Here is an 11,416-nt window from a genome sequence, read left to right as displayed (position 1 = left end):
TGAAATGAAATTCTGGCCCAAATTACACACCACAGGACCTCTAGTTAAACTCTATATAGTAACTACACTTCCACCTCAAATGATAAAAGCTCAAAGAGCAAAGACAAGCAGCCAAGACAGTGGAGGCAGAGGGGTCATGAACCTGAGAATGACTAGAAGTATTCAGCGTACAAATATGCAATTGACCACATTATGTGAGACCTGATTCTTGACTGAACCACACGACTACAAAGCTCTCAGTCAATCCAAATGTCTTGAAAACCTGGCAATCAAAAAAAAAGTGGGCTTTTGTCTTTCTCAGTTATCAGGTGACTAAATTACAAAATGATTGCTTTCCAACTCACTTGTTTTTCCTCGATTTTCAGAGCAAGTGTAACAAATCAGTAACACCAGCATGTTCTTTGACCAATGTGGTCGCCCTTGTCTTCACCATGAGCCCACAATCCATGTGGTCTGTTAGTTTCTTCATCTACTCAGCAGCAACCACAACCAACCAAATGCTGTTCAACAAGCTGGCCTGTCTCCCCTCACTGTAAATCTCACATTTCAGTAGGACCCACAAGTTCAGCAGCATTTTCGTCAACTTGGTTATTATTCGTTAATCTTCTGCGGATATTGCTGCAGACTTTTTTTTCGGACCTTCACTAGAACAAACAATCTTTCAGTCACTGTCAGTAAGATCAGGAGATGAATTTCAGACCATCTTGAACTAGAAAAAGTCCAATTAGCTAGTTCTTAGAGAGAGCAGCCCACAAGAGAACTCCTCCTCCACCTTGCTGGTACCGGATTAGAAGTGTTGTCCTGTTTCCATTACTGCACCACCCACAGGCCCATCAGACTGCTCCATTTCATTTGTCCATAGCACCTTTTAAAAATCAGTCTTAAGGTAATTCTTGGCTCATTGTTGACGCTTCAACGTGTGAAGCTTATTCAATAGTAGATACGTTTCAGCTTTCTTCACCTCGGCCTGAATGTATTTTTGCAGGTAGGTTGCAGTTTTAAAATCCGGTGACACTGGAGGATCATGGCTTCCTGGTAACTTCACATATTAATTTTCTCAACTTTTTTCAGGTTTTTAACCAAAACCAGGAGGTGCCATTACTTCAATCCTGTTTTGGCCTCTTTACACCTGCTCTCAGTATGTTTCAGGACAGATTTTAAGATTTTACTGATTCCTTTTGAGGCCCGTTAGGGAATCTCTCTCAGATGTCTCTGACTTTTTAATACTTTAAGCACTGGTGTGTAGATCCTCGGGCAGATGTCTTTTGTCTGTAGCCCCAAGGCTCTGGATTGATCTGACTGAGGAAACGAGGTCAGCTGACATACTGACCTCTTTCTAGTCCCTTCTGAAAACTATGAATTTCCTTTGAATTGTCTTTTATTTATTTGTTATTATTGTTTATACCTTTTCCAACACTGTAATGGTTTTTATCCACCAAATTCTGTCTTTTAAAATCTAATGATTTCATGTCTGTTTTTGTTTGCATTGTTATAGTTACTATCCTTAATTTGTGCCTTTTCTTCTCGCTGTCTTTTAGCTATTAGCAACGAAACTGTTGATTGTCTGGTGCTCAATATCTGCACCTGTCTGGATTGCATTTTACTACTTTTGACTTTTCTCTGTCAGTTAAATCTCTTCTCCAGCCCATATCACCTGAGGTAATAAAGATGCTGAATAATTATGGACATCTAAGTATGAGGTCCATTTTTTTCATCCATCCATTTTAAATACACTGCTTCATCTTCTGTAGGGTCGCGGGGGGGTCCGGGGCCTATGAATTGCTAATTAACCTCAGCATGCCTTTGGACTGTGGAAGGAAGCTGGAGCACCTGGTAAGAACCCACACTGCACAGGAGGAACATGCAAACGCTACACAGCGAGACCCCAACTTGAAAATGTGCCTTGAAAAAATGACCAGACCTGAATACTTAATTGTTTAATAATTGTGCACACAGTGTACGAACTTGTATCAGAAGCATCTGCATAAACTGAATACACTTTCTCTTGGCAGCATGAACGTCTGAATAGCTTGGGGGAATAAGTGTGACTCTTAGAGATAATTCACACAGAGATGAATAGTTCTTCATTTATTAGCTAAGTAGGTTCCTCACACATGTACTGACTGGTTATTCATCACACGTAACATGGCATAAAATAAGATTACATGGACTGATTTTTGAAGCTGCTGCTTGTTTGCACACAGTCGGTAACAAAACACGGAAATGTAACTCCGGCCTTATTTCACTATCAAATATGAGATGTAATGTCTTGAGGAGCACATTGTTGTCACATACTGTCAACAGTTTTAAACTTTTTCTTTATTAAAACCAGGTAATTTAGTTGATTTAAATCCTCCAAAAGGACAAGATCTTCCCAAGAACTAGTAAGCTAGGAAATGTTCTGTTTTTCTCGAGGCGTTGTGAAGCCAGTCTTATGACTTTCTAATCGTAATGGTGCGCACTGAGAGACGGCTGTTTTCTGATGACTTCCGGGCATGTGCTGAGGTTTTGGCCTATAAAAAGCCAAATATCAACAACATTGCAGCTGATTTGTGCTTCATTTGCTACCACAGCAGAAAGAGAGGTCTATGTTGGTCAGAGGTTTCAAATGTGAAGCCTCACTGGATGTTGAGGTTAATTTTAGAGACGTCACCTCTTCTGTCTTGTGTTCACCGAGGCTGTTGCGTCGCAGGTCATTCAGTCTCTGAGCTTCAGGTTGTGCTGTTCAGATTTTCAACGCTCAACATGAGTAAATTTCACGGTGAGCTGACGCAGAGGGAGCAGGAGTTGCTTAAAATTCGTCGAGACAGCGACACTAAAGCCGCTCAGTTGGTGAAGATGGAGAAGATGCTGCAGACGACCAAGAACCTGCTGGACAAGAAGACAGAGCCTGGTTCAGAGAGCATGGGCTACCAGGAGAACATGGGTCTGTATCGCCAATAAAACCATGTGGCTTCACATGTTCAGTCTTGATTCTTGTTGTTTGGTCTGTGAATTTTGTTGTTGCTGCTTGCTTGCTGCAGTGGAGGACCTGGAGGAAAAGGTTCGCTCCAGCAGACGATACAGGAGAAACTCCCTCCATCACACGCAGATGCTGGAGAGCCAGATGAAAACAGTGAAGGGCGAGCTGGTGGGGACGCTGGACCACCTGCAGGAGCTGAGGAACGTCCTGCGGCGTTCGCAGCAGAAGGCAGAAGAACGCAAAGCTGCGATGGAGAAGCTGGCGGCAGGGCTCAGGTGAACATCCTTCTCATTAAGAACCAGCTGGTGACCTTTTCCAGCTCTAGTGCCCGTGATGTCCGACATCCTGCCAACAAGCAGAGATGACATCTAAGAAGACCTGCTTTCACTGTTCTTCTTCATCAGTGAGGCCTTGAATTCTCGATATTTGGACTCTATTAATGGTAACAAATGTTCTCTTTTTCCATTTATGCTTTGCATTTGACAGCATCTGCTTCTGAAAATAGTCTTATGATGATTATGAATTCCTGTTGCTTTTATAGGAGCAACAGTTAAATTATACATTAAGTAGTTTTGCATATTTCTGCTTATTTCTCTTACTTTTTTCCTGCTTGTACATGGATCTTACCCTCATATCATCTTAAAAGCAACATTGAAGGGTATTAAAAATATCTCCAGACCACTTCCCATAAATGTGTTCTCTGGGTTGTTGGTGGCTTCCACACATCTATGCATGCTGTTCATGAAAAGAAAAATCTATCTGTATTTGGATATTTTCCATCTGCAGCCTCTTGGATCAGCCCATCCTTGCCCATAAATGACATCGTTCAGAACACAAATCTGTATGTTTAACCACTACTTGTGTTGTTATTAAATTTCTACAAGCTGATTCTCATGTTCGACTTGATCATTTTGCTTTAATGTCTTTGTCAGAGTGGCATATAACAAAAAAAATACTGTTGTTTGTCTGGTTAGTTTAAACGCACAAATGTGACATTCAGCAGTGTGAACATTACAAATTGTACTACAGACGGAGCTGGAGACTTAGAAGCGAAGAAAAACACAATTGTATTCCTTCCTATGTTGTTTTTTTTTTTGTAATATATTCTTTCCCAGATGACAGAAATGTACGCTGAGTGGAAGCTTTCAGCGTTTCAACTCCCTCTGGGATCAATAGCCTGTTGTCTGTTTCCTGTGGTGAGTCATCTGAAAGCTGTATTTTGTGCCTTCCCTGTGGCTGAGATGTGATCCCAATTTAGTACAGCCTGTTTCACACAGCGTCACATGCTGCGGAGCTGTGGGGGGATTTCATTCTCTGACCCTGACCTCCACATTAAACTGTAATTATAACACCACTCGTATAGACTGCTTGTTATGTACGTTTACTTCTCCTGTCTTTGATTTACAGTGATGCTCTCTGTAGGCTCATAACATATGTCACACTTTTGTCCAAACTAAGTGATGGGTTGTTGTGCTACGAATGCTATATGAATGTGTGTGTCTAAATTTAGCTGAAAAACTCAACCGAAGCTGATTTGTGATCATTTGGGAAAGAAAAAAGATGGTGTGGAGCTGCAATAAATACACAAACATTCATCATCACATGGTGTTCTCGACAGATTGGCTCAGATATGCTAAGGATTCTCACAGCTAATGAGCCCACAGGGGGCACTGGAGACTCTCAAAGCTGTCTGGGAAAGAAAACAAGCAGAAGCTTCGTACTCGCTTCCTTTGCAAGACCGCATATTAGGATTCAGGTGATTTTATTTCCCACTCATAAGGAGGTGTGTGTTATTTGTAACTGTTTAAATAGACTGTGGTCTTTCTCTCTGTATATCTTTTAAACTGTAATCAGTGGCTTTAGGAAGATACTACTGATAAACAAAGATTATTCACTGGGTCATCACAAGTCTCTTTGAACAATGAACTCAATTTCCCCTCACTGGAAAAAAAAAATCTGTAATTTACCAAGTTTTCCTACATTTTACAGAATTTTCACAACTAGACTGTCAATGTGCAAGTCTAATGTAAAACAACGTTAAAAACCTGGAACTGTGACTAATTTTCATGGTAATTTCATTAATATTTCTGTTTGTATTTTGGCCATAAAACTACAAAATTCTAGTTTAAAATGGTAAATATATTTCTAGATTTAGATATATTGAGCGGCAGTTAACAGAAAGCCTGTAATTTTACATTTTCATTTATGAAATGAATTACATTTCTTTATAAAACCTTGTATAATTACAAAAGCTTACCCATCTATCAGTCTGTCATAGACAAATATATTATTTTTACACCATGGAAATTCTTTCAAATTAATAAAAAGCCAAATAAATTTTAAATCTTAAAAATTACTGTATGTTATAGTTTTTCATCTTCTTCTTCTTACTACCAATTGCGATTACTTATTGACTGTGAAGTGCAACAACAATGTCTAATAATGGTAAAATCCTACTAATGCTGTAGAATAACATTTAAAAGTGATGAAATTCAATAAATACATTTAAAATTGCGCTCTTTGGCCGCTCTAAAGACATGGCAGAAAAATTAGTTTCCCAAAATGTACAATTATGAATTCAAATACATCCATAATTTTCTTAGGTGTATTTTAGCCAAACAGGGATTTATTCTTCTGCTTTGAACACAGCTTTCTCTCTCTTTCACATTCAGTTTTGTGGAGCTGGTGATCATGGAGTTAATATCTGAATACCTTTAAGTCACTTTAATTAACTGCTCTGTGTTCCGTGGCATTTACACTGAAAGGAGAAGAGAGAGAAAACAGGTTAGCCTGCCTGCAAACAATATTCGTTGTTCAATAGCGTTATGGAACATTTCGGCACGGCGGCACCGCCCACATACGCTCACTACAGTCTTATGTAGTCAGTGACACTGTCCTTACACCACTCTTCTGCTGCTATAATGTTCTATCATGTGTTCTCATGTGTTGCATAATGAACCCTCTGTAAGATTGGGCAAGCAGTGGTGAAACAATAGCAGCCACTTTAATTTTTGGAATTGTTTGTTGTGACCTGAAGTTTATTGCTCGAGCACAAAGACAAACACATTGTCTGCCAGAGCTATGACTAACGTCCTTGTTGTGACGGTTCTGCAGCATTCATTCAAACCAGAAAGCATCAGAACAATGAATGTGGTGATGGCAGCTACGGCTACTTTCTCTGAATAATCCACAGAACACGCTGTCAACAGTTTTAGAAGCATTATTTCTTTGGTTGAAAGTAGTTACTCATGCTGCTCTTGAAATTTTAAATGCTACCTTCGGACGCTGAGACCACAGCGCCTCGACAAATAGAATGAAAACTATCGACACTGCAAGATAAATTTACATCTTTTCATCTGGCAGAAGTGACACACAGATGAAATATTATCCGAAGTCATTTTTTGTTATTCGGGTCGAGCAGACTTTTAAAGGTGTACTCAAAATAAAGAGATTTTTGAAAGAACAGGTGGCATATAAAGCTGAGATACACTGACTGTCACGCACTTGCTGCGTGGAGGAGTTAGTTGTATGTCATGCACATAAAACTAGTAGGGCAGCTGCCAATTCTGCAAGCGAATACAATGAAACTGATGTGAGCTCAGACAGGGAGGACATGTCTTGATGTGCTGATCCCTGCTCAGTATCACTAATAAATGCATCAGTGTTTTTTGAGCCTTTTATGTGTAAGTTATTTGGCTCGACCCGTGGGAAGCAGATCTTCATGCACAATCATTCACCTTTTGTTTAGCTTAACCATGTAATAGCCCTGGTTTAGATATGTAACCATGAAGCATAATTTATTCATCAATATCGCAATGTTGTAGAAAGTAAGTTCTATACTGACGTTGTTGGTGGGGTACGTCATACGCTGCTGGGTGGTGCTCTTTTGCCAAAATCAATCAACCAGCTGGACTGGGGCTCCATAATTACTTTATTATTTTGCTCTATTTTTATTTGGTTTGAGGTGTGTCTTGGTGAGGCATCAGTCACTGTTAGGGTTAGAGTTATGCTAAGTATTGTTGGCTGGTAATACTGTACAAAACTTTTGCCTCGAGCTCAGCAAACCTGACAGAAGACAGTTAAAAATAGTTTTCTATGCAGGTGCTTTACTTTTGATTAAGTTTTGTCTACAAGATGGTGCTAGTCTCTGTGCTCTTGTTGTCAGGAGGTACAGGAACCAACTTACAAGTCAGCAGTGTACTGCATGTCGGCTCCGTTGCTCCGTTGCCCCACATTTCTTTTCGCTGCAACTATCGAATAAAGTGTGTGCATCTAAAACAAAGTGTTTCTATCAACCTGTTGCAAAAAGTTGCACAGTTCACTTCTTTTTATTTGACCTTTCCTGACTGTGAAATGCACACACCCTCATAGTTTATTTGCAGGCTTTCTGTTAAAGATTTGTTGTATGCAGGCCCAAATCGAAATGATGTCTCCTGAGGAAGCTCCTCCGCTGCTACAGAAGCTGCAGAATACACAGTTCCCCACAATTAGTAAAGCTTGTGTAAAATTCAGTGAAGGAAACCTTTAACCTATTTAACAGCCATACTAAGGTACTGCAGCCCTGTAAGCTCTTTAACTCTGTTTTCCTTTGTAATGTTTGCTTTGCTTCTGTCAAGAATACTTTAATAAATGTACCTTGCAGAACAAATCCACCTGGTACACTGCAGCAGCACATGCAGTAATACAGGTTCTGACCTGCCCTTCAACTGCACTCCTCCTGTGAACCCACGTACTGAAGCTCAAAAACCTCATCCCTTTCAGTATTATGCAATATTCTGGTCAGGTTATTGGTCTTTTTTTCTGTATCCTGGGTAAACCCTGCATACGTCTAAAGTAAACCTTGTTAAATGAAGACCAGAGTGTTATAAGTGGCTTCATAGGAATTGCACATAATCCAACAATATTGCACAGCAATGTTCATCTAAATAGATAATAAAAGCCAAACTTGCGGCCCTGTTTTTTTCTCATGTAAGCCTAAGGATGGAGTTTATGACTGCACTGACAGCTGGGGCTCTGCTTATATTATCTGCAGATACGGTTGTCAAAGAAATGTTTTCAGAAAAAAGACAATTTTCTTTTTATGCCAAGAGTTGGATGAGAAGATTGACACCAACCTAATAGCTGTATATTGTACTTGTACATGAAGCTCCAGCCACAGCTGGGTTAGTTTAGTTCATTTTGACTAGCAGCAGGAGGAAACAGCGATCTGTAACAAGATAAACTTGTCTGTCGACTGGGCTGGCAATGTCCTCCGGCTTTCAGTCTTTATTCAAAGCTAAGCTAACAGGCTACCTGTGGCTTTATGCTGCTTCACACAAACGTGGGAGTGGTATCCAGTGGCAGTTAATCAATACAGGCTACAGGGGTGCCACTCCACTACTAATGATCAGATAAAAAGTAGTTCTCAAACACAATATTACATTTGACTTAATTATAGCAAAACAATAATAAAATTGTTAATAATGTTCATATTCTTTGTATTATTAACCGATTTAAGTTAATCTTTACTGCATGTTTATTAATTTTACACTTCCTGGATGCGGGCGCGGCCACATGAGTGTGTATGTAGCTTGAAAAACTTTTCATGATCATGTGACCTCGGCCTGGGCTCTGATTGGCAGCTGCAGACTTTCTCAGAGGGCGCAGCTCGGTGCTTAAAAATAAGGTCTTGTGTAGAATACATGTAACTGGGTTTAACCTTGGACAAATCTGACGTCAGAACGCCCTAGTTTATTATTTTAAAAGTCATTTTTGGTCACACACCTGTCAGAGCACACCGCAGCCACCAACAGCATCTACCACAGCCTGCTATGTGGGGCCGTCAGGGAGCATCAATAAGTCTTAGCGTCTATCGAAAAGAAAATGTTCAGCATGTCATATGTTTTGCCTTTGACCAGGTGGGAGGTGCAACAAAATGAGAAAGTGGGTCGTACTGGTGCTACCAGTGAAAGAGTCAGTCTGGAGTCCTGAATAGTTTGTACAAATCCTGTAAATATTGCTGAAAGTTTGATGAAAGGTTTTCAAATTTAGTTCTGGTCAGTCTTAATGATGTGAAATTAGATTATGATTAGAATATCCTCCAAAGGTAGAACATTTGTAAATAGTTGTGCCTGATGTTACTCACATACTAATTTCTGATTTAAAATTAAAGGTCATTTGCAGACTGTGCCTCCCCACCAAAAATATTCACCTTCTTAGCTCACTCTTGGAGAGAAAGCAAATGCTGAAGTGTGAAACTATTCCTTTAACTGCACTGAGATGATTGGCGCCTGTCTTTAATACACTGCCTGATAAATTAGCAATGATTCTGACCCTCTGAGGGCTGCAAAATATCTTCTACACAAGCAAGTGTTGCTGCAGGAAATTAAAACTGTGATGCACCTGCAGGCAGTTTTGACTCACTGATTCATGTATCTGCATGTATCCCCTGTTGAACCTGGACAAAGCCTTGTTTTCAGACTGTGCCATATGCTTCACAGCAGTGTTCCAGCAAAACGTTGCTGACGGCTGTTCGTGCCTTTCTGCAGAAGTTTGCGGCCCAGCCGGTTATGACATCGTGCAGCTCTTAACAGTTATGCAACATGCAACATGAACTCAAGACAGAACAAGTAACCTGTAGTTGGCAGCCATTGTGATCAGTCACCGTACAGGATTGTGTATGTGTTTGGCCTTGTGCAGGCGAGGCGGTATGTCCCAGACACCAACTGTGTGAGTTGTGTCCACACTGCACAATGAGACAGAATGTGCTGATGCAGCTCTGACAGTAGGAGCGATGGAGCCAGCCCTAACCTGAGGCGACTGCCGGAGCTCAGGGGAGAGATTTGTGCCTTCACTTTCTGTCAAGCTGCCACACGGGAGTCAGAGTGGTCACAATCTGGGGCTGCTGGCAGGCCTGTGCCAGACAGTCACACTCTGAACTCAAACGCGTGCACAGTTGATTTGTAATTGCCAAATCAACTATGCAAGCAGTGAAGACGAGTGTTTGTCTCAGGGCGAGCAGTCTAATGACCTCTGAGAGATGGCCAGTTGTTCAGATCCACAGCTCATCAAGTTAGCATCCCATATTAAGTCTTTTTCGTCCCTGCATTGCAGAAATGAAATCATTTTTTGTTGCACCTGTTGGTCAGACTAATTACTCCTTGTAATGGCTACTGACAACCTTTGTCGCGTTTTTCTAAAGCACATTGTCTGGTATGTTCTTCTGATATTAAGTATGGCTTCATTTCTGCACCATGATGCACCAAACTAAGCATTTGTTTGGTTGTGACTCTTTGACTTCCCTTTAATATTTCAGGAAAAACTGCAAACTAACATGACAGTAACAAAAACTTGCTCTTTTAAGAGTGACATCTAACTATAATTGCTCTTTAGCATGATAATATTGTGTCAGATTTAGTTGCATTTACAAATCAGCTCAGAAGTCTACTTTGTCGTATTTCTTTTCATTGACTTTCATTTAAAATGGCTGCATGCAAAGAGTGAATACATGACTCCATCGTGATGAATTTGGCAGTGGTGGTACTCAGAACATTTACTTCTGTAAAAAGTTAAGAAAAATGGCGTAAAATAATTCAAAATAAAAGGACTTGCCATTCAGACAAATGGCCCCTGTGAATGTTATGTTTGTTATATGATATAAACACTGGTGCATTATTATTGAAACATGACAGTTCATGTATTTGAATCTGAACGTATGCTGTGTATGTAAGAACTACTTGATAATCAGCAGCTGTCAGATAAATGCAGGAGATTGACAGACGATTAAAATGTGGTGCAGCAGAAGTAGCAGAAAAAGGACAAATATTCAGGTAGAGTGTTAAAAGTGAAGATTAAATCTTTACATCCAAACACTGACTCGCAGTGGAAATACTATATGACACTTTTGCGTTGATGCATTTTTAGGGTTCCTACAAGAACTCTGAGGGTTTGTCTTTATTCCAGTATTGTTTCCATCGGTGGAGGAAGATTCTTTACTTAAGTAAATGTACCAAAGCCCTATTTTCAAAATACTCAGTTACAAGGAAAGGCTCAGCTTTCAAAATCCCACGTGAGTAAAAGTGTAATCAGCAAAATGTACTGAGAGAACCATAAATAAAAGCACTCATGTCCCAATGGGCAGTAATGTGTAAGCAGCATTTTACATATGTAGCTGCTTGAGGCAAAGCTAGTTTTAATTAGCCTAGTTTGTCTGCTACGTGTGTGTGTGTGTATGTGTGTGTGTGTATGTGTGTGTATTTAAAATATCAGTGATGTCAAGTGACGTGATAAATGTCCCTCTGAAATATGATGATGTAAAAGCATAAAGTATTATAGATTGTAAATGAAGCAATGTGCAAATATGCCAGACTTGTTCTTCAGTATCTGTCTTTGTTCAGGGATCTTTGCAGTGTGAGCAGAGCTGTGTGAGTCCTCTTTGCAGAGGCTGGTCGGGGTGTGAAGCAGCTGGACACGCCT

At 40.2% G+C, this 11,416-nt stretch overlaps 1 protein-coding gene across 1 annotated transcript; it reads left to right on the top strand.

Annotated features, from left to right (window-relative positions):
* The first annotated feature begins 2,559 nt into the window (after positions 1-2,559).
* On the top strand, positions 2,560-4,314 carry si:ch73-389b16.1 (coiled-coil domain-containing protein 18). Its single transcript, XM_008297102.1, has 2 exons — positions 2,560-2,926; positions 3,024-4,314. Exons 1-2 carry the CDS (start codon positions 2,626-2,628, stop codon positions 3,239-3,241), a joined length of 519 nt encoding a protein of 172 aa, XP_008295324.1. The 5' UTR covers positions 2,560-2,625; the 3' UTR covers positions 3,242-4,314.
* Positions 4,315-11,416: the final 7,102 nt, after the last annotated feature.

This window comes from Stegastes partitus, unplaced genomic scaffold (assembly GCF_000690725.1).
Source record: "Stegastes partitus isolate 25-593 unplaced genomic scaffold, Stegastes_partitus-1.0.2 Scaffold25, whole genome shotgun sequence".
In the NCBI taxonomy this organism is placed as follows: Eukaryota; Metazoa; Chordata; class Actinopteri; family Pomacentridae; genus Stegastes; species Stegastes partitus.
Note: the sequence above shows the minus strand (reverse complement) of the source record. Positions and strands in the feature narration are given on the sequence as shown.